The sequence below is a fragment of the Alternaria alternata genome (assembly GCF_001642055.1).
Source record: "Alternaria alternata strain SRC1lrK2f unplaced genomic scaffold CC77scaffold_1, whole genome shotgun sequence".
In the NCBI taxonomy this organism is placed as follows: domain Eukaryota; kingdom Fungi; phylum Ascomycota; class Dothideomycetes; order Pleosporales; family Pleosporaceae; genus Alternaria; species Alternaria alternata.
The window spans coordinates 665834-687792 of NW_017306190.1; the positions used below are offsets into that span (position 1 = coordinate 665834).

General features: G+C 51.1%; 9 protein-coding genes across 9 annotated transcripts; 7 read left to right on the forward strand and 2 right to left on the reverse strand.

Moving 5' to 3' along the window:
- Positions 1–182: 182 nt before the first annotated feature.
- On the reverse strand, positions 183–2792 carry CC77DRAFT_13710 (hypothetical protein). Its single transcript, XM_018530216.1, has 2 exons — positions 1482–2792; positions 183–1433 (listed from the first exon to the last, which is right to left on the reverse strand). The coding sequence occupies exons 1-2, from the start codon at positions 2595–2597 to the stop codon at positions 342–344; spliced, it is 2208 nt and encodes a 735-aa protein (XP_018391332.1). The 5' UTR covers positions 2598–2792; the 3' UTR covers positions 183–341.
- Positions 2793–3560: 768 nt separating this feature from the next.
- On the forward strand, positions 3561–4114 carry CC77DRAFT_1027050 (hypothetical protein; the record flags this gene model as incomplete). The annotated part of the gene is made up of 5 exons (XM_018526349.1): positions 3561–3621; positions 3670–3696; positions 3745–3774; positions 3827–3917; positions 3973–4114. 5 exons carry the CDS (start codon positions 3561–3563, stop codon positions 4112–4114), a joined length of 351 nt encoding a protein of 116 aa, XP_018391333.1.
- A 471-nt stretch (positions 4115–4585) lies between these two features.
- CC77DRAFT_1003942 (hypothetical protein) lies at positions 4586–6101 on the forward strand (the record flags this gene model as incomplete). Its single annotated transcript, XM_018523233.1, has 3 exons — positions 4586–4623; positions 4685–5375; positions 5427–6101. 3 exons carry the CDS (start codon positions 4586–4588, stop codon positions 6099–6101), a joined length of 1404 nt encoding a protein of 467 aa, XP_018391334.1.
- A 1289-nt stretch (positions 6102–7390) lies between these two features.
- CC77DRAFT_14484 (hypothetical protein) lies at positions 7391–8524 on the forward strand. Its single transcript, XM_018530269.1, has 2 exons — positions 7391–7555; positions 7640–8524. Exon 2 carries the CDS (start codon positions 7813–7815, stop codon positions 8323–8325), a length of 513 nt encoding a protein of 170 aa, XP_018391335.1. The 5' UTR covers positions 7391–7555; positions 7640–7812; the 3' UTR covers positions 8326–8524.
- A 568-nt stretch (positions 8525–9092) lies between these two features.
- Positions 9093–9937, forward strand: CC77DRAFT_1036677 (hypothetical protein; the record flags this gene model as incomplete). Its single annotated transcript, XM_018527027.1, has 3 exons — positions 9093–9146; positions 9217–9505; positions 9558–9937. 3 exons carry the CDS (start codon positions 9093–9095, stop codon positions 9608–9610), a joined length of 396 nt encoding a protein of 131 aa, XP_018391336.1. The 3' UTR covers positions 9611–9937.
- A 1178-nt stretch (positions 9938–11115) lies between these two features.
- Positions 11116–13505, forward strand: CC77DRAFT_14547 (hypothetical protein). Its single transcript, XM_018530275.1, has 3 exons — positions 11116–11827; positions 11886–12265; positions 12318–13505. The coding sequence occupies exons 1-3, from the start codon at positions 11332–11334 to the stop codon at positions 13413–13415; spliced, it is 1974 nt and encodes a 657-aa protein (XP_018391337.1). The 5' UTR covers positions 11116–11331; the 3' UTR covers positions 13416–13505.
- Positions 13506–13714: 209 nt separating this feature from the next.
- CC77DRAFT_1068617 (hypothetical protein) lies at positions 13715–14825 on the forward strand (the record flags this gene model as incomplete). The annotated part of the gene is made up of 3 exons (XM_018529082.1): positions 13715–14267; positions 14320–14687; positions 14724–14825. 3 exons carry the CDS (start codon positions 13715–13717, stop codon positions 14823–14825), a joined length of 1023 nt encoding a protein of 340 aa, XP_018391338.1.
- Positions 14826–14967: 142 nt separating this feature from the next.
- Positions 14968–16309, reverse strand: CC77DRAFT_1056035 (hypothetical protein; the record flags this gene model as incomplete). The annotated part of the gene is made up of 3 exons (XM_018527876.1): positions 14968–15915; positions 15988–16218; positions 16292–16309. 3 exons carry the CDS (start codon positions 16307–16309, stop codon positions 14968–14970), a joined length of 1197 nt encoding a protein of 398 aa, XP_018391339.1.
- Positions 16310–19956: 3647 nt separating this feature from the next.
- CC77DRAFT_924169 (hypothetical protein) lies at positions 19957–21138 on the forward strand (the record flags this gene model as incomplete). The annotated part of the gene is made up of 2 exons (XM_018533792.1): positions 19957–20505; positions 20554–21138. The coding sequence occupies 2 exons, from the start codon at positions 19957–19959 to the stop codon at positions 21136–21138; spliced, it is 1134 nt and encodes a 377-aa protein (XP_018391340.1).
- Positions 21139–21959: the final 821 nt, after the last annotated feature.

Consider the following 21959-nt stretch of genomic DNA (forward strand, 5'->3'; position numbering starts at 1 on the left):
CCTCTCGGCTTCCCGGTGTCCCATAATGGACTATAGTGATGGCGTAGACAATTTTGATAGACAGTTCTATCTTGAACCATCGCAACTACAATGTTCCCGTGGGCGGCATTGCTATCATACAACACTGGGTCCCGGACATCCAAGTGATGTTGTCGCAAGCAGTCCAGAAGCGGGTATCGTGGCGTAGCGTAGTATGTCGGCTTAAGAGAGAGCACAACCTTGTAAGAACGATATCTCGAACCTTGACGTACGATACGCTCCTCAAGGGCTCGACCCTGTGATGTTGCCCTCACAAGGCCAGTTTCTCTTGACGTAGTGATAGAAGACTATTATGCACCTCTTCAACGCTCAGCCTTGGGATATTGGTTGAGCATGGCCATGACTGCGACACCTATTGCAACGACTGTAACCATGGCTCCGACCGGACCGCCATAGTACATGGAGTCTCGATCTGGCCGATGGGCGACCAAGGAATTAGATTTCCCCGTGGTCTTCGAGCCGTTCAACCCAACAGCATGCCCGTTCTGCTCGTTTTTGGTGGGAATGGACACTTCTGGGCCGTCCTCGTCAAGGTCCTTCTCCTTGATGATCATGATTTCGCCTTCCTCAGCTTCGCCGTCTGATCCTTCAACGAGAGTTTTGGTGGTCGTCCTTGTTGACGCGCTGTTGCTCCTGCTTCGCCGTTGGCTTTCTTTGCTAGCGGTCTTTGCATTGTCTTCTCTGATGTTCTCGATCATCTCTGCCAGAGTCTTGCGATCGGCTTCAGCAGTCTCGGCTCTTTCCCTATACCGCTCCATCTGCTGCTTCATCTCGTTCATCTCGGACATCATAACCTCCAAACGTTGCTGCAAGCGAGTGGTGGTGTCCTCGGCACTAGTGGGAGATGCGGACCCGTTCTCAGATCCAGTGAGCTCTTCGCGCTGTGCGTCAGCTACTTCAGGCTCGTGTGTCTTATCGTCACCAACCACAGTTTCAGCATCTCCATGGTCCTTGTTTGTTTCGCGTTCGAGTCGGGCCGCTCGCTCTTCAGCATCTTCTCTTGCGCGACGCTCTTCGTTCAACAAGGTTTCCAAGTCTCGTAGCCGCATTCCCTGTGTTTCAATCTCTTTTTTCGCACTGGTCAGGGCCTCTGTAAGTGTGGACAACTGTGCATCAGAGCGGACTGGGGACGCAGTCTTTGGACGCTCGGTATCGGATCTTCTGAGAGAGGATGCGACATCGGGTTTTTCAGGTAAAGGCTGTTGTGGAGGCGGCGCAGGTGGGTCTGAGAATCTCGCCTTTATGCTACCGTCTTTGATTGGAGATATCCTGACCTGGTTGATCGGCGAAGCCTTGACAGGTTCTTTCTTGGTGTCTGTAGAGAGGATAGCGTTGATGTACTGGTGAGTCTGTTGAAGGTCCTGCGACTGTTGCTTTGCGGCCTTGATCTCGGTCTACTACAATTAGCAGGGGGTTAATTTGAGCAGACACGCCAGACTTACGTTGAGCTTCTTGACTACCTGCTCCATGGTGATCGGTTGTAGCCAGAAGTTAGGGTGTCGGGGTTGCTGTAGAGCGTTTGGGTAGTTGGCCATGGCGCCTGGGCCCTGGAGTCGCTGACCGTTCATAGAGCCTTGGCTGGGTGTGCGACCACGCATGTTTGCCATTTGCTGTTGGGGGTTGCCGCCCATGATATTGGAGAGTTGTGGCCCCTCGAGTTCGCCAAAGTTGAGGTCGATCATCTCGCTACTGGTTCGCGCGTAGATGCCAGCATGCTCAACGCGCGCAGCGACCTTGTGGTGGACAATAGTCTTTTGGTCTTCGCTGACGATGTCGATACCGAGTTCCAACATGTCCTGTTCTCGCAGCTCGTGGGGGTCAGAATCTCGGTTCTCTTGTGACAAGCGGGAGCCGTTGACGAAAGTGCCATTGGACGACTTGACGTCTCGGATCCATATCTTGCCCTGGCGGTCGGCCCACACCTCGGCGTGCTGCCTTGACAGTACCTTGGAGTCGAAGTATCCGTTGAGTGGCGTGGGGATCGTCTTGTTATTCGTTTGCCGGCCAATGCGCAGAACGTCGGGGAAGAAAGGTACGGTGATAGTCTTGCGCTCAAAGGTGCCATTCATGGGGACGAGATGCAGTACAGCGGTGCTCTCCTGACCCTGTGCGCGCTGTGCCCCGTTGGGCTGTTGCTGGGCCTGTACTTGGCCATTGTGCTGGGAGGGAACCATGGCGGAAGGTGCTTGCAGGGCACTCATGGCCGAGGCGGCTGATGACGCTGGGCCTGCCGACGCGATGGGTTGGGGTCGTGCAGCAGTGATTCCGGCGATGGGCTCAGTCTTGGTCGCAGGCCATAGTCCCTTGGGTGCTTTCGGTTTGCGGGTGGCAGCCCAGTCGGTGCCGTTTTGTTGCGGGGTGCCGTTTGGCTGTGATGCAGATGATGAGGCGGATATGGTCGATGTGCCAGACGCCTGTGACGAGAGGCTTGACGATGAGTTGGAACGTTGAGCGCTCTTCCGAGGCATAAACATGCCACCTCCGTTGGACACGCCCTCAGCGCTCCATGCCTGCCGATTGATGTTCTGATAGTTGACGGGGGGCGCAACTGCCGTCATTGGCGAGGTCGTGTGCTGGGAAGGAGGTGGGCGTGTTTAGTGTCCGGTCACTTTTCCTGCACGATTCCCGTCTTGTCCGTTTTTAGCGGCGCGACACCAGCGTGACGACGCCGAGAGCAAGCGACAACAACAGCAGGAGAGATGGCGAGGCCGGTCATGCACTCATGCGTCGCGATGGAGGCGGGTCTTGGAAATGCGTCGCGGGCGGGATTCTGGTGGCTCTGCCGCCGTCGTCGTCTCGGTCGTGTGCTGTCGGTAGAGAGCCCGTGGGACGTTAGGGCGATGCAAGGCGCTGCAGACGGGCGCAAAGCACAGCAGCACGGTCTAGCAAGTGCGTGAATATCAGTCGAGGCCACCAGGCAGACTGCTCGATGGGTTGGGGTGGGCGGTATGGATGGAGCCTCCAGCGTGTTTCGACGAGCAGGAGGTCTTGTTCCGGCCTTGGGCACGCTGCAACGCTTACTGGCCAGGTGGGCGAGACGACGGCTCCTGGGCTCAGGCGTAATGGCGACGTGGAGAAGGGGGGCTGCACGGATCAAAAAACCACTGCGAGACGAGACAACTATCGTTGTTGCTCTGGACCAGGTGCACTATTTCGCTTCATTCCTACGCCGCCGCACCTGCAGCCGGCCAGTGAAAGGGCCAGCCAGCTGTCTGAGAGAGAGTCACGTGCGCAATCGGCAAGCGCCGCTACATCAGGTTGGGAGAGTTGGTAGCAACCACAAAGAAATGCGAGTCGAGACTGACTCTATTATCTTGCGTACAGCTGCGCTGGACGCGCTAACGCCATGTTGATAATGCCCAGTGTTAGCTGCCTCGTGCATCCATGGTGGTGTTTTCCCCGGATTTCCGTCTTCTTTCCTTGGCGTTGACTGAGCCGCGGCGAGACTGCAGCTTCAAGTGGGACAATCAAAGTTCCCCTCTTGAGTTCCTTCACCACCTCGACGTTTGCAGAGCTTCACGATGCCGGTACCAGTCGGTTCAATGCCCCAAGGGGCACACGGCCCTTCAACACTAGACAAGCGTAGGGCTTTGTATCTGCACGCGCCTGGCAATAGCTAACAGCGCATAGTGAAGATGGGTGGCATGATGGGTGGATGTACGCTTCATGGCAGCCCGGGGATTGCATGAGCTGACTTTTTGACAGCTGTCGGATTGATCATCGGCTTCATCTTCGGTGCGCGCCATCCCAAACATTCTCGGGAAATGCTCCCTTCTGACTATTGTAGGATTCACCAACATCGTCCGCTTTGGCCCTGGACCTAACGGAATGCTGCGCACACTGGGTCAGTACATGATGGGATCGGCAGCAACCTTTGGGTATGCATGATTATGCTTCGACATTCCCACTGCAACATGCTTATATGTATCCCAGCTTCTTCATGGCCATCGGTACCACCATCAGGACAGACAGCTCGCCCATCGCCACACAAGCTTTCAACAGCGCGAGCCGACGACCCATCATTCTCCCAAGACACTACCAGTACCCACGCGCAGCTCAGAATGAGAAGAACTAGGATATATATACTACTGTAAAGTGTTGGTGGTAAGATCCTCGACAGATCCGGGACTATACGAAAGAAGAAGTGCAGCATCTACGATCAAGACTTGCGCATGTATGATAAGCAATAGAGAGGCCCTATCGAGGGCAGATGGTATGATTAGGCGCAATGGCAAGTGTCATTGAACGTCAGTAGTACAGGTTTTCACCTTCACTTTCACTTCTGGTTACCTGCTCATGGAGGCTATTGTAGTCCCACGTCGTCTGCCAATCGCGTCATGTTGTCATCCAATATTCCTATTGTGGATAGTAGTTGTTTCTCTCACTCGCCGGCGCCTTTGGTCGCTTTCTACTTACGTACGGTTTCCTACGACCACTTCTCACGCTCAACTTGCACTCAACCCATCAACTTTCACAATCGACTTCCACCTCGATTACGAAACATATCTTGCAATCTAAGACCAACCCGACACGACCATATCGGATAATGTATCCGCAACTGCCAGCCGGTCCCTCTGGTGTACCGTAAGCATCCCTCTATGAACCGCGTGAGAGACGTAGACTGACATTGTGTACCGGTCTTCAGACCCCGGCCACCTGTAACATACAGCCATTACTCTAACTCCGCTCGCACCCCACACCAACTGGGTGCGACTATTCACGATGTTGACAACGAAGCCAGGGGCGAGGCGGCCTTCGATCGAATCAGTCGCGGCACTCGTGGAACCCACAGCGACGGCGCTAAGTTCAGGGCGGCGGCGCGAGCTACCATAAAAGCAGTGAATCGTCCACATGCCAATGGATCGCAGAGCAGACAAGGAATGCTGAAGAAGCCTTCTGTACGACCTGGAAAGGGCAAGGAGAAGTCAGACGCACCAGATAGCTCAGAGACTCACAGTTCCATCAAGGATGAGGAGGACGACATTGCAGAAGCCGTTGCGCGCTCGCTGGGCGAGCATGTTGGAGACCCTAACGTTACGACCCTGCTTTCACCCCTACTGGGAGAGCGGGACGACTCCGATATTGCCGAAGCCAAGATCATGTCGCTGTTTTCAAATGAGAAACCAGTAAATCATGCGGCTCAAGGTCACTCATACAAGTATATCGGTAATAGTTATACGTCCAGTTCGACCGCGCCACATACAGCACTCTATTCTCTGCTCGATACCATGAAGGACAGCGCGAAAGCTGTAGAGGAGGTCGATCCTGAAAAGTTAGCCACAGCTGGTCCCGAGTTGGCACATAACATAAGGGGATGGCATAGCATCTTGACTAGAGTAATCTTCGCGACTGAGGCAGCCGAGCACAAACGGATCTAATATGTCCAGAACCAGTTGGACTACGATCGGGTTGTTGAAGACAAGCACAAGAAACAGATGGACACATTCAGAAGGCAGGTTGGAGCAAAAATGCTTCAGATGCAGCAGGATCACCACCAGGAATTGAAGGAACAAAAGCAGGCGTATGAGAATCTTCTTGTTAAACAGGTCGCAAAGCTGTCTACACCAACGGCACAAGACCGAAAGCCAAGCACAGAGCCCGCCCAGCCCCGAACCGTCAAGTCACCATCGCCACACCTCCAAGACAAAGTCGACCGTCTGACCAACGAGATCGCTACGCTCAGATCTGAGAACGAGACCAAAGTCTCCAAGATGCAGGCCTCGCACGCAGACCGAGTCCTTGTCCTACATCAGAAGATCGAGCGATTAGCTGACGCAAACGCCTTTCTCCGTGTGCAAGAGAACCCCAAGGACAAGATGCAGGAAATGGAGAGGATGAAGCAGACGAACGAAGAATTGCTTCAGCAAATCAAGGACATCACAGGCGAGAACGCAAGGTTGAGGCAGAGGCACCTCCAGTACCAGCTTTCCAGTTCACAGCCGGTGGTCGAGGATTCCCCGAGTCTGTTCAATCGGACCCTGGTCCGTCATCTCAAGAAGGTAGTGAGAATTGGTCGCGCAAGAGGGCTAGACGTCAATGAACAGCCGCGTCGCGTATACTGACCTACATGCGGGTTCGGAAAGCGGGTATCGTGATAGCCGGGAAAATGCTGTACCAATACAGATGAACACGACCAGTGAGAATATTGAAAGCTCCTGCAGCATACAGAGAGAGCTTTCTCACCTACAATAAATTATGATTTACACCTGGGAGGCACTCACCAGTTTTTTTTACCTCAACACGGGCATCTGCAGAAGAGGTTGTATACCTCTAGGTTGCAGTACACACTCGCACACGGAACCATGGATCCACCTGACGTCCAACAGGCGCAATAGGAAGAACCACAGCCGGGCCCTGCTCTTCCGCGCAAGCCAACTACGAAACTCGTTTGACGTGCGGGTGAACCCCACAGATAAGACCCTAGCTACAAAACGCATGGGGTTTCGCGGTTTCGGAAGACGCAACTCATCGTGGAACGCGTATCTTTATGCATAAGAAGTGCCGCGTTCTCGAACGAAATGCTTATCAAGTAAGTGTTAGCATTTGGAGATCGTGTCGGGTTTGATAAAAGGAAATGAGATGTGATGGCTTGTTAGAGCTAAACGAGGATGACCCTCCGCTGCCGTGCCTAGAGTGATTGTAGAACAAGCAAGCAAATTACGACCGAGTTTATTCATGATGACTACGTGTATTCGCTTTTAATGAAGCCATTCGCAACGCGAGGAATGGAAGTCGTATTAGACTTTTTGCTTTTAGTGTTCGGAGCCAGGAATGTGGGTCTGGTAGGCGCGTCGACGCGTAGAGGATGGCAGGTGCAGGCGCGTCATCATGCTTCCAACATACACGCTCAACCTTGCTTTCTAGACGACCAACTTTGAGAACCAGAGCAAAGAGCAGCAATCTTAGTAGATACGACCAGGCGATATATCAATTCGCTATCCACCAATAGTAGCATCCCGCAGCAGCCTCACGGCTTTGTACCTGACGATCATAATCGACCGCCCCTGGTCATACCTGTCAACTCAAGTGGGTGATGGCGGCATCGGCGACAGCTTGGCGGCAACACATTGATGACACTGATCAGGCGAACGCAGTTCCCCGACCCGGCAAGCTCACGGCTGTAAGATGATTTGGGACATGGGCTTGCGAGGACTGCGACCCTTTTGGTCCCAGAGTGCCGCATCTCATCATTAGCCCCGCCGGAGTGACGTTTCACAGCAACAGCCCGCCCATGTCGCGCCATCGTTGCGGGCTGCACCCGGCAGCAACCGTGGCACATATTACCTTCTCACATCCCTAGTATCTGGATATTTTGGCACTTTTTCACTTTTTTATATCCGATACGAGTTCTTTGTCTCCGCATGGCCCATTGAAGAGTATTCGTGGCGTAGTCACTCGCCATGGAGCCACGCCGACCAGTTTCCACATCTCCTTGTAGATGTTTATCGTTCGCGACAAAGAGACTAAGTTCAGTCTTTGTGCTTGATGCACCGTCGCCCTGCCACTTTACTCCAAGGTACGAGCTCTCGTAACCACCCAGTCCTTTGTGTACGACATGCGCAAGGACCTCACCATACCCGATGGCTCACAAGAATCCAAGATCTCGTCATAAAGACACCTAGCGACTGTCATAAGGGCATCTGAAACATCTACCCCAGTGATCTTTCAAAGAACGAACTATACCCATACGCACACTACGCTATACGCACGGCGTAGAAACCCACCCAGTAATTCTTAATCATCGTCCCATACATTCCAAAAACAAAGCCAGCAATGTACACAGCCATCGCACTCATAGCCCTCTTGCTCACCATCACGACCACAACCACCACCTCAGCCTCGCCCATAACACGTCACCTTTCCCGTCGTGGTCTCCCTGGCGCCTACTATACTTGCACAAAACCCAATTTCGCTGGCGACTGCAGCTGGACGCAACCCAATACGGAATGCCACATTCAAGGTAGCCCCGGAGGTATCGCATCAATCGGTCCAGATCAAGGCACTGTATGCTCGCTCTTTAAGACGGCTGTGTGCACAGGAGAGTCGCTCAAGCAGGTGACCTTTCCTGGTATTGCTATTAATATGCCGGAAATTGGGAGCTTCCAGTGCTCCAGGCAGACGAGTAATGATGGCAAGGGTGGGAAGACCGCAGGTCAGGCCGGGACGCTTACAAATGCAGACGTCCAGGCTGCTGGTTTAGAAGTTGGGGACTTTGGGTTAAAGAAGGTGAAGACGGAGGGGAGGGAGCAGGGCATGATCGGTTTGAAGAAGGGCGTTTACTATTGATTGGTTTTTGCTTATGGGAGCAAGACGGCGAAAGAGGAGGGGCCACATACGACGGGATGGGTGTACGATTATAAACTCTTCGATTCATGTATCATTTGGAGACGGGACGGCGTTAGACTGCCCTGGGACCACTCCTGATAACTTTGTTGGTTATCTTTATATCCATGTGTCTTTAATAGGAAAAAGTTTCTTCGGTGGCTTTGGCAGTTGGTTGTAAAGTGAGTGAAGTGCTGCCGGCATCATGGCTTACTCTTGTATGATGCAGCTACGGAGGACGAGTCAGTTGTATAGGTACTCACAACATCTTTTTCTTATTACTGGAAGCTCAACATGAATGATACAATTGGCTTTGTGTACGTTGGATACTGCGAGATGTCGCTAATACTGCCTCGAAGACTCACCACGCTTCCCAATGTGTCGTCGTGAGTCGTGGTAATAGCCTGCAACTCGTCGTCTGATCTGCTAACTTGCAAGTTATGACAGATGGAAACATGTTGGACACGAAAGGCTCTAACCAGCTAGGTGAAATAGACATGGTGAAGATGACAATGGTTGGTAGGTCATGGTAAAGCTGCGATTGGAAAACTATCCTCCGCAGCGTCCAATGACGTCCGCGAGGTCCCTGCATAACTTGGGGCCACATCGCCGCTTGGCATTCATCCCCACAAGGACCCTCGGCTTCGTCTTACCGCCATTGCAACGTCGCCTTGCTCTGTAGACACCTGTAAACACTCAGAATCAAACTATACTCCTACCCACAAGTCAAGATGAAGGTTACCGTCCTCCTCGCTGCTCTGGCTACGGCCGCCGTCGCTGACATCGTCAACAATGAGGCAAGTAGTAACCCAAGGAAGCTGTACAGCATGTGCAACTTACTGACATGTTCTACAGCACCTCAAGACCGAGGTCCTTACCGAAGCCAAGTGCACGCGCAAGACCAAGGTCGGCGACAAGGTCAACGTCCACTACCGCGGCACACTCCTAGACGGCAGCGAGTTCGACGCCTCATACAACCGCGGTTCCCCCTTGAACTTCGCTGTCGGTACCGGTCAGGTCATCAAGGGCTGGGACCAGGGTCTGCTTGACATGTGCCCTGGCGAGAAGAGGAAGCTCACAATCCAGCCCGAGTGGGCCTATGGCTCGCGAGGTGCTGGCCCTATCCCCGCCAACAGCGTTTTGAGTAAGTCGGAATTCTGGGACACACGACGGACAGATGGGCTAACCCAAAGCAGTCTTTGAGTCTGAGCTGGTCTCTATTGAGGGTGTCGACAAGGAGGAGTTGTAGAGGGTTTGGACTGACCCGTATAACGAAGATATGCGAGCATGACGTACTAAACGAAGGGAAATACATCCCACAAATCTGGGATAGTAGTTTCCATGTACATACATAGCATCAGGTAGGTAGAGAGAATACTACCAGAAACTGCAAGCTTGTTCTGTGACTTTGTCAGTACTGTTTGAACTCTCTTTTTTGGCTCTGCACAATAACAGATTGGGGTTTAGGCGCTATTCTTCAGCGTCGATACCACCCATCTTCCCTTTCGCTTCCGATTCCACCACTAGAGTCTACACATCCTCTTCAATGACGAGACTTTGGCTTTAATCTTTGGTCAAGATGAAGAGGATGTGAAGTGCGATGTAAATTCGCCCCCCAAACCTACTAGAATCTATATACTAATGTAATCAAGATCCTCGAGATGGCTTCCACGTCAGCTCTCGTTCTGCCTCCCGCCAAACACCTCGTCACGTTTATCGGTGCCTCTACCACGAACAAAGCTGTTGATCGAATGAGCTGTCTTGGTATTGTTCCGGATGCCCCGAGCCGCAGACGGCTCAGAGAATCCATCCTCAACCCTTGCATTCGTTCATCTGATCAACACTGCCAGCAGGATGAATAACTTATGCGGGCATAGATCGCACAGACTTTGGCGTCAACAAGGTACTTCTCATTGTTCGTAACGTTAGAATGGGACTTTCATATGCCCATTTCCCCAGGACTTTCAAGGTTGTGCGACGGATCTCGAGACGGAAGTTGTTGACGGAGCTTGTTTCAAGCATGGTTTTTTCAGCAGGTGTTGTTGATGATCTCTCACTAATTGGAAGGGCCAAGTAGGATTCTGCATGTAGGATGTGACGAGACTTGAGCTGGTTGATTCGTGCAGTGGAGCAGAGAGGGTCCACTACCAAGCTATTGGCGTTCGCGGCTTGGAAGTGCGGGCGGCTCGTGGGCCGAGCCTGAACCGTGCCGCACGCTACCTAGGTAGGCTCTGTCTTCAGTCGCCTACTCTCAACATCAAGCTACGACTGATTATGTAATACCTTTCTCGTTCCATATAATCCCGATGTGAGATAACGATAGTAAGAAATTTGTTTCTCAAGTAGTCCTTGGCAAATCGATGTTTTGGATCTGAGTGGCGGGAAGAGAAACGTAAACGAGGACTGTGCCGCAATCCTACAGCTGAACAAGTCTGATACTCTTCCATCCTTCAAACGCCAAGCTACTAATGCTTCTGAACAGATGAACTTGCCCCATTGGCCTACATGTCCGACTCGTAAATTTGGCATAACTAGCATCCTACAGGAACATGCAGAGATTGAGCTGCTTCCTGCTGGTACAGGGTTTAGAAAGTTTCAATTGGCTTACAACTGCCGCGAATCCGCAGTATCTTTGCATTTTCTGGCGTGGATAGAACAAAACTGAGCCATGATAGATTTTGAAGGCAAGGAGACGATCTGCTCACGGATCCATCAGGCCCGGCTGCTGTATGCAGTCCCTTGCGTAAGACCATCTACATCCCTTCGCTACCAATCCCCCACTCGACACTCAATGGCTAATCGCAGTCCGTGGCAACATCTAGAACGCTTGCACATGAATCATGCACATGAAGCGTGTGAGAGATCCTCAAAAGTATGCTTACCGGACGGCTAAAGGGATGAGATAAAAAGACGAAGCTCCGTTGGTGCTTTTTATCTGCCTCGTCTTCTTCTCCACGTCTTGGCCTCACTATGGCACCCATGCAGCGGCTAGCCACGTGCTTCTTCTTGATTATTTCTCCGGGGGCTGTCCTTGGCCAATCCTCCTCAATCCCTGATGTCGAACCTGCAGCTGCTTTCGTCCCAGCCACTCCAGTAGCAGGCGCACCTCTTCAAGAAGCAGAGACCCTACAGTTGACGGACGCCGTCGTTGAGCGGCTCGTAACCGAGCAGGGTGTTTCCGAGTATGCGGAATACTTCGCGTTCGACGACAGCACCGCTGCTAGTGATGCGCGTGTACGACGCGCAGCTTCAGCATCTTGCAAGACGTTTCCTGGAGACTTGGCGTGGCCCAAGGAAATTGTCTGGGACATTTTCAACGTCCTTTTAGGCGGGGCACTCATCCCAACTAAGCCTATTGCTGCCTCATGCTACGATTCGAAATGGGGAAAGAAAGACGGTGCAAAGTGTACGGAAGTTGCCAACAAATTCACGGATCCGCTATTCCATCATGCAGATCCTACATCAAGTGAGTGATTCCCTTCTACAAAGCTTAAATAAGCCGTCTAGTAACACTGTCTGTCTAGATATGTGGCCCATCTTTCAGGGTAGGACATGTATGCCTAAGAATGACACTGACGGCAAATCGTGCACACTGGGCGGATATCCTGAGTACGCAATCAAAGTCACCAACGTGGCGCAGATTCAGCTTGCCATCAATTTCGCAAGAGCGACCAACCTTCGTCTAGTCATCAAGAACACTGGTCATTGCTATCTGGGAAAGTCCACTGGTGCCGGAGCATTGAGTTTATGGATGCACAACATGGACCAAATCGACTATCTCCCCAACTACAAAGGTCCGGGCTATTCTGGACCGGCTTTCAAGGTTGCTGCTGGAGTTACCGTTAGGCAAATCTATGAAGCTGCAGACAAATACGATGTTACTGTTCTCGGTGCCGTTTCATGGGTAAGTAATGCTGAGGATATCATGCCTGATCAAGATGACTGACATACACCAGAGCGTTGGGTGGGCTGGTGGTATGATCACTGGTGGTGGGCAAAATCCTCTTGCCGGTGTTTACGGGATGTCAGCCGACCATGTTGTCGCATTTCAGGTTGTAACAGCTAATGGTCGCTTCATCACTGTATCCGAAGCTTCGAACCCTGACTTGTTCTGGGCGCTTCGAGGTGGCGGTGGCGGTACTTTCGCCGTCGTCGTATCGGTCATCGTTCGCGTGCACCCCAAGATAAACGTCGTTACTGCAGGCTGGTATCTCGATGCTTCGAACAATAGCCTTGAAGACTTCTGGAAGGGTACTAAGAAGTTCTATGAAGTCTTCCTCGACTGGGCAGAGTCAGGCATATACAGCTTCTTCATTATGGGCAACCAACCTCAACCATTCCTCAGCATGGCGTACCTTTTCGCAGCAAACCATACTGCGGAATCATACGACAAGGTTGTAAAGCCATTTTTCGATTACCTAGACGCGAACAACATCACGCTTACGAAACCTCATACAAGCGTAGCACACACCAACTTCTACTCCGCTTACCAGGCAGCTTGGGGCTCTAACAGCTTCCCTATCGGTCTGGATAACTCGCTTCCGGCGAATCGCATCGTCCCTCGACGCAACTTCCAGGAAAAGTTCAATGAGACTTATGCACTGATCAAGGAACATGTCTCTGCTGGTAAACATCTCCTTGGCTACCACAAGACTCCTGTTAAGTACGCAAATACCAACAACGCCATTAGCCCAGCATGGCGCGAATGCGGCATGTTCATGGTTACCTCATCGAACAAGTCGATGGATCACTCCACACCTGAGGCACTCAAACTCGCGAACAAAGATCTACAGGAAAACATCCTCCAGCCCTGGCGCGATATCTCACCAGTGTCCGAGGGTGGTGGCACATATCTCAACGAAGCCAGCGTCGAAGAGCCCGACTGGCAAGAGTCGTTCTATGGAGGTTACTACCCGAAGTTGAGTCAGATAAAGAGGAAATGGGACCCTACTGATGTTTTCTACGCGACCACTGCTGTTGGAAGTGAGCGATGGGTAGTTAAAGATGGAGAGCAGGGTGTTCAAACCCAAAATGGAAGGCTGTGCAGGGTTTGAGTCGGTGAGACTTACCACTCATGGTGCTTTGAAGCTATAGATAGTTTAACCATAGCATGAGAGCCAATCAGTATAAAAATGTTTGTCGACTGTTCAATTCTTTGTCGGGTGATTACAACATGCGAGTGCCCGTGGTTGTGACGCTTAGATCTAAACAAACAGCAATGGAGGTGTATGCGCACTAGGGAACTCACCACTCACCGACACTACTCACAATCCGGCTATTAATTCGCGTCAAGAACCCGACAGTCTTGCTACGACAGTCTCATATCTCGATGTTGGGTAGGAATTTTGCGAACATGCAGAGTCGCGACACACCACCACATTCGGGTCCCGACACCCCGGAAACACAAGCGTTGAGATACTCGCCTACCACTGCCACAGACGGTCTCGCAACTCCCACTAGCTTACCATCTGTATCACTGACCCCAACACCTAAGACATCGGGATGCCAGGCATCCAAGAATCCTACACAAGATGAAGTAGAGGCCGATTTGTTACTCAAACGTCATCAGCAAGATCTACTGGTTCTTACAAGCTTGAACGACAACTCGACACTGCATTGGCGCCCGTCGTGGTTCAAACAAGTTCCCTTCAACGACTCGTTCTGGACACTTCACAATCCGCCAGATGTAGTGACCGAGAAGCTTCCGAGTAGTGTACCGCAAAGCAAAGATTACTACACTCGACGCATGAGGCAACAAGGTGATCGACCACCGATCTACATCGAAACCTGGGACCATTGGGATCGATATTGCGAGTTGTATGGAGTGCCACTAGACTTCTTGTCAGAAGATCAGGTTGGCCTCATGCGCCTGGGACTACCGCGTACTGAAAAGGGAGCGCTTTGTGGTAATATGATCGCGATCAGGCGGTACGAAAGCACAACACTGACAGAGTGTAGCTCCGCCGTCGTATCCACTTTATCCGGAACCACAACCTAGAGGTTGTGGGCACTACATCCTTGACCCTTCAACACACACAACCCATCTACCGTCCAAGTTCCGTTCTACCAATCATGACGCGGAATTTCCAGAGGATGTCCAAGTTGTCGTTGTGCATTCTGATGGTGCGCTAACAATAGAGCGCAAAGATGAGATGCCCAAGCATCATATCAAGTGGACGCTTTCCGACGGCAAAACGGAGAATGGGGGTGATTCGGGGTATGACGCTGTTAGTAATTCCCTAAATCAGCAGGGTCCGGCGAGGCGATGGACGTATGTTCCATGGACTAGCGAGCAAGACGAGAGCTGCAAGCGGCTGAGTTTAGTGGTAAAGCTGAAAGTCAACCACAAGAGGAAATATGAGACTACTAGAGAGGATGAAACTACTGGGATAGCGCACAAGACAGAGGACAAGAAGCCAAACAAGAAGAAGAATGTGAACAGAATGCTCAGGGAGCTGCAGTGAGCGACAAAAGCACACTGGGTTGGATGAGCATTATATCAGAGCTTTCAACGTCGGTTTGTTTATTCGTTGCCTATACAGTAACTTCTTAGATAGATTTTCACGTCGCATCAACAGATCTACTACATGTAGCCATCTCTGAGCCTCACTGCACAGTGGTTGGATCGTCCTTTGACACCAAGATGCCTCTATCGTACAACCCTGTGATGATACCCACACCTCTTCCCACATCCCGAGCAAAAGTACTACTGCTGCAGAACTCCTGTCCGTTGTTCTTATACAACGTTTTCAGTCCTCCAGTTTCGCTCCACTCAGCCACAAAGCTAGCCGCCGTACATTCGCAAGCCTGCTTCTCATCTTCTGATCCCTGAATATTGCACTTCGCCCTAGCTTTGCTTACTTTCATAAGTCCTGGCGCAAAGGGATGGCCGGCCATAAGAAGCTTGCCAGAAGCGTCGACAGAAAGGTTATCGACGCTCGATGGAGCGCGAATGAACTTTCGGAAATGTAACTTGATCGTGTCAGGACTGAAAGTGTAGAAGTTCACTCCCATTTTCGCTGATGAGGCAACAGCTACGGTCGTCGAGTTGAGCATAGCAATACCGTTGGCGAAAGGTACACGGACCAACGTCTTTGTGTGCGAGGGGTTGTGGATGTCGGTATATACGACACTACCCCCAGGAATTCCAGCAAACGTCTCGACCTGCGAAATGAGCGGAGAGATGAGGGACCCGATGTAGTGGTCGTTGGTTACTAGTAGTTTTCCGTCTCCCAAAGAATGGATGGAGTTGGGTGTATAGATCAGTGGATGCTTCAATGTTTGCACATATTTCGCTACTGCGTCTTGGACAGAGACCTGAAATACTTCGATGATGTTTCCGGAATTCCGGGAATGGTTAATGACGTAAAGTGTTGATGTCGCGGCGTCGAACTCGATGCCCAAGGGTTGGAAGTCTGCTGCATTATTGTAATCAGTCAGAACCAGCGGCTTGAGAACTTCAGATTCAGGAGTGTTTGGCGTTGAATAATCGTAGATCCAGATATGTGGGTTGTCTTCATCGCCTCGTTTGCTTAGAGCTGGAGCGAATGTGCCCTGTAGATGTTAGGTTGTGAAATACAAACATAACTTCGCTTCTGTGAGCAAATTTTATTGGAAGCTTCGCACCATCACGGTATTCCACTGATCTCTTCCAGGGTTGCAACTCAGGAACGCAATGCCCATGCCCTCTTCGAAGAGCACATCCTCACAGTTGCGGAGCTGATCGCGGAACTTGACCTCATGGCTCTTGAAGTTGTTGACGTCCTCGAATTTCCCAGGTCTGTTTCCAAATATCGTCGACAACGCAAGGTAGCGGTCGTATACGTATGGCGCGAGGATAGCAAGCGCTATAAGCAACTGTGTTACGCGTCAGTCATCAGCTGTTGACTGCCCCAGGGCTACGCAGGTCTGAGTTCGAGTATTCACATACGATCGATCGACTCGCCATGTTCGTGGTAGCGTGTCTTAGCAGAGAGAATATGGATGATGTATCACAAGTAGTGGCACGGTCGAAGATGAAGTTCACTGTGCTGACGGACCGCCTAAACCCCACCAAAAGAGGGGACAATCATCATCGTTGCATGAGACTCGTCAGCGTATCTCTATCTACGGCCTTAGTAGCAAGCGAATCGGTGCTTCCCGTTGGTTTATCGGGCCGCTGGCAACATGGGTGCTGGTTGTTCGACGTCGCGACCACAAGGATGCGGATGCGGATGCGGAGCGAGAGTGGTGTCCGTGCCAGCGAAAGTCTTTTCCTGTGGCAGTACCTACCATCTACATGAACCACCCCAGTTTGTCCATCTTCAACACACCCAACAGATCACATCCGTACGCCGCGCTAAGATAGCCAAAGACGACGATTTCAACCGCTCGAAGACAGTAATCCTGCGGTACGTGCTCGTCAGGCCAATTAGCGCGCCTTCTTCTCAGTACCTCGGCTCATCGATATTCCTCGCGATCATCTCGGACAACCTATGGCAGTTGATAATGTTCTTCGCTGCAATGCCTCACGTAAATACTGGCGATTAGTTCTCGAGTTCCAAAACTATCGGTCTGGGTGTACACTTGGCGTCTTCAGTCTGACCGTCTAAGTAATGTTCCTACTGATGTCGTAGGTCAACGATCTCAGCTGCAACTACAACCTGTATACTTGATGTACGAACCAATCCTATTGCATTGATTTGAGACCTATACGGAGAACCATCAACCAGAACTAGGCTTTTATTTATGACAGGTATTGAGGTACAATGCTAAATCTTTCCCAGTCTTTGTTTTTCCAAGTCCAGCTCCGTCAACTTTTACCCTGAACAAGATGCTGATCCCGCTTTCCCTTCTCATGTCTTCACCATACTTGCAGACTCATTTCTAGCTCTTGTAAGTCAAATCCTATCGAATTCGAGATTGCCAATCTCGTAAAGTGCCCGGTGTTAAGGTGGCGCACATACTCGGATGAATAGATCTGAAACCTACGCAGGCCCCAGGTATGGAGTGTAGAATCGAGCTTGGGGTGCATCTCCTTAATAGTCAAACCGTTATCTATCGGAGCCAAAGTCTGGAATTTTCCAGCTAATATTGATGCTCTCGTGAAACTGGATACTTAATGTGGTCAGTGTGGTAGTTGCGAAGATGGTACTTCTCCACCTTTACAGGCATCGATATTAGCATATTGAGTTCTTTGGTGCAAACAGATTTTTCTATTTGCTACGTAAGATATCTGCTCCATGGCGCTCGAACCTCTTTTGGTCCCGATCGAGAACACATCTACATCGCTTCTCATGATACATTTTCTGATCTGTCTATCTTACACTGTGTGCTATCAAGGTTCGCATATACAAACAAACTTGTCAGAGTCACATACCGATGTCTGGCGCGCCACAATTTAAACTATGTGGGGATAGCCGTGGCCGAGATTTAAAACGTTCCTAAATTAAGTCACTGTATGGTGGAGTTCTGAAGTACACGTCTGACAAGCAACTTCTTTTTTCAACCGCCAAGTTATACAGGTGCCAAGCGTCTGAGAGAGCAGTGATTGCCTAGAGCTACCTCTCGAGATATGTGCTTATCGTAAAGCCCAAATATCACGCTAACACATTACTCCTGTTAAAAGTTTTAGAGATCGCTACAAGTTTCGGTCCGAGCGAAAAGTGTACCCAAGGGCAGCTTCCTATATACAAAACGCATTGCTGGCAGTACTGTACCCTAGTTTAGCTTAGTAGAGCCTCCCTGCTGACAATTCTACGTAGTAATACTAGCAATTCTTGGAAGCTCTTCCAAGCTGAAGCATCATTCTCCTCATCTCTATAAGCCCAGACCCTGCCCTTACAATCCTCTATCCCGCCCGTAGCCTGCGGATGCCGGGAGATCAGTATATGCCAGGCTTGTTATGAACGAGGTAATTTAGGCTCAATGACATGAACATGGGGTCATCTGAGAGTGCAGCCTGTCGATGTGAATTCCAGGATTTTGGCAAGATCTCTAATAACGACTGCGATGGCCACGCATGTAGTAGACCGGAAAGTCAAGTCTAGATGCGCATTGGCCGAGATGTCTTCGTGTTGATGAACGGCGCGTTGATGGATGCACACGCCTTGATGGTGTGGAGAGCCGGAACGTGAGCACTAATGCTGCAGTTGGGCAGTCACCGTTGACCTTTGTGGAAGATGGAGCTTCCAAAGTAGCTTCATGCGGAGAAAATCTCCGCATCAGGTAGGTAGAAAGGGGCGCAGAGTCGCCCAGAGGGCGCATACAGATTGTTTTCGATAGCATATACGCGCGCAGCGGATGGCCAACATCGCCATTAGTGTTGGTATGCTGACAAGATGGTATTGAGCAATTTTGGCAACACCACAAGAGGCGACAGCGGGAAGATGTTGAGAGAGAAGAAGGCGCACGTCCTTTTCTTGATATCCACAGCTGCCTTTCAAGTCGCAGAACAGGAAGTATGTCTGGCTTGACGTGTTGGCTGGAGCTGAGTTGGTCGAGCAGAATATAAGTCACGCGCGCGCCAACGTTCGCGATGAGACCGTCGAAGAGGTGTGTAATCCAATGTGAGCGTCGATTCACGGTCTATAGCTGACAAGGACACGAGAGACCTAGAAGAACGGAGCCGATAGGGGCGTGGCTCGCAGTGGCTTATTGGCTTGGCGATACTGTGTAGAGTGTTGGGTGACCGCCGCGATGGCGGGATTGTTCCCGGGGCTTGGGGGCTACATTCCCAACACCACAACACGTCTTTCATCCAACGTCGACGTTCAGCGAGACAAAAGCGATATCTACATCATCTCCCAGGCGTTTGGGAAGCAGCGCAACTTCTAGTGATCGTTACAAAGTTACCATTGTAACGCTGCCCCTCGCAACGCCTTGTAGCGGCTACCTGCCGGCACAGCAGCTGCACAGAACGAGCCTTATTGCCGCGCAAGGGGCAATCTTTGGCGAAGGCGTCAGGGACCGCGCCGCCTAGACAGAATGGTGCCCCGTTTTTCTGGCCAGAACGTCGCTCGATCTGGTTAACTTTTATTGCATTGAACAGACCAACGCATAACTGACCTATCAGAACCGTTAGACCTACAGACCGTGATTTGGTCGAAAGCTTCTATTACCCGAATCGCTTGTAAGTCGTCAGCCGAAGAAACGAGTCTTGCTTGCACGGGGGGCCCGTCGTGGCTTTATTAGCAGGCCAGGAATGAGCTGGTGGCTTGAAGGATTCGCAGCTTCCATGGCAATCATCATAAGGGCCGGCCGTTCCCATGCATTGACATGTTCTGGAGGCTGCTAAATAAATCGACGAAAGGCTGTTCAAACCATCTTTCGGGTTGCGATCGACATTGATAAGCAAGTCCCTCCAACTGGTTGTCACTCTTTGCCTTTTCACAGTTACGACCGTTCCCCTACCCCTGGCGGCCCGCAAAAAGCCCTCGGACACTTGCTGAACCGCTGCAAGGTACCATCCGTACCTGAGAGTTGGACAAAGTGGTCATCGACAACGACCGTAAACCACCTGGCCATCACCAAAGTTCGGTCATGGGCCTCAGGATTCTGAGGAGATTCTGCGTTTAATAATAGCATCATCAACGGCTATAGCATCCTTTATTGGATATGGGTTCACAATGTTTCGTACGCGAGTCGGTAGCGATCCTGTCGCACCATAATCCCCTGCCAACGCGGAAGAGGCAACACGAAAACGGCTGCTGCGGAGTCCCCTTATATCTGCGAGTGTCACCACGCATCGGCTTCCAATTTCGCGCGTTGCTTCTGCTGCTCGTCGTATTTCTATCTTGCAGTTCCCAGGCTGCCCCCGTATCCGCAACGGAAACACATGGTGATCGACCGGCCCTGCTCGTGGAAGACGACCTTGCTTGGACAGGATCGGCATTGTACCTGGACCTCAGCCCGCCGCCATCCGCCTCGCTGTTGATGCCTCCTCTAAAACGCGACGACGATGTCACGCAAACACCCTCTGCTCCACTATCGGAACGAGCCATCAATACCGACTCTAATACCGCCGATAGCTCCAAATTCGAAGTTCCCAAGGCATTCGATACAGGATTCTCAAATAATTTTACCAACTCATGCGCAAACTTCCTCAATCGCCTGCGTTCAAGTACGGAATTCAACAACTGCCACCCATTTTCCTTACTGATACAGGTATGTTCAACGAGAGACTCAAAGAAAGTCTCGACTGACAGGCTGCAGACATCAAGCGGCTTTTTCGATGCCTCGAAATCTACGCTCCGTATTACACAAACCCTCGATGCGACCTGCGAAGTAGACGCAGCGCAATGCAAACCGATCCTGGACAATTTTGCGATAGAACTACTGTCAGAGACGGCATGCAAATCTGACTATGAAAGCGACAATCCCTTGGTACTGCAGGCTTACAACGGCCTCGTCGCATACCAGCCATCGTATCAGGCAAGTTGTTTGCACGATGACCAGGGAAACTATTGTTTCGCAAATGCCGTCAGCAACACGTCGTCACCAGGAGACTCATACCCATATTACCTACCCATTGGACAAGAACTTCCCGGTGGATCACGGCCAACTTGCAACTCGTGCCTACAACAAGCAATGAGCGTCTTTTCTTATTACGGCAACAACGCTACGCAACCTCTTTCGAAAACCTACACCTCAGCCGCTCAGCAGATCTCGATAGCATGCGGCTCGACCTTCGTTAATGTCACAGCCGCCCCTCTCAAAGCTGCTGCACCGACTACGAGCGTCACAATTACACCTACGATAACCTTGATCCTAATGTTTGTACTTTATTTCTTCCAGTGATGGAGCGATACCCTTTACCTACTATTCTTGTAAATACTTTACCTTAGTCCCTGTCGATGCTTAGGATCGACTGTTCATTAGCGACGGCGCACGGGAGGATTCACTTTTTGTCATGATTGACAGTTGCAGAGCTGGAGGGGATACCCATGGATCTTCTGACCCACAGAATTGGCCGTCATCGCGATAGGCCTTTGTCGAAATACAAGGCGATGTGTAGATGTACAAAGTTTGTCTCGAGTGAGGCGTCTTATTCAGATCAATAACAGGCTATGATCGAAAGATCAAAAGTCAGCTACACGAAAAGCAATCTTGAACATTGTTTCACGAACACCAGTATTCAGGGCTTGCTTAGTGATTGGCCATCCGTCCGTTTGTACAATATGAAGGGCCATGGCACAGCCCACGGACCCGGGAAACTTCGACGCCAATGCTACACAATCTATCCGTCACGATCGCGCACTTAGGTCCGCTCCCGCCAATGATTTGCAGACACCCTGTCTACATCATCGTCATTTCGTTTCTGACCGAAGCATTTGTTTCCGAAAACGAGATTGCACCACAGTACCTAGGTATGCGATGCACATGGAAGCTCCATGTAAAGGCGGACGACGATGATATGTGGATCTGCGAACGTCACACGTCAGCGCATGTGCAACTGTGGGTCTGACCAGCTCCTCGGCATATCTTCTCGATCTCCTCCGAAAGAGCTATTCCGGTAGCCTGAAACGCGGAAGCTGATCACGTGCGGGTCACACTTGTGGGGTGCCGTGATTTGGCAGAAAGCGGTCGCCTGGCACGTCACGCATCAACGTTGTGCTTCA

Coding starts and splice junctions, on each gene's coding strand:
- CC77DRAFT_13710 (XM_018530216.1), bottom strand. CDS start 2,597: ATGACGGCAGTTGCGCCCCCCGTCAACTATCAGAACATCAATCGGCAG. Junction 1,434..1,481: donor AGGTAGTCAAGAAGCTCAAC/GTAAGTCTGGCG, acceptor TAATTGTAGTAG/ACCGAGATCAAGGCCGCAAA.
- CC77DRAFT_14484 (XM_018530269.1), top strand. CDS start 7,813: ATGTACACAGCCATCGCACTCATAGCCCTCTTGCTCACCATCACGACC.
- CC77DRAFT_14547 (XM_018530275.1), top strand. CDS start 11,332: ATGGCACCCATGCAGCGGCTAGCCACGTGCTTCTTCTTGATTATTTCT. Junction 11,828..11,885: donor TCATGCAGATCCTACATCAA/GTGAGTGATTCC, acceptor CTGTCTGTCTAG/ATATGTGGCCCATCTTTCAG. Junction 12,266..12,317: donor TTCTCGGTGCCGTTTCATGG/GTAAGTAATGCT, acceptor GACATACACCAG/AGCGTTGGGTGGGCTGGTGG.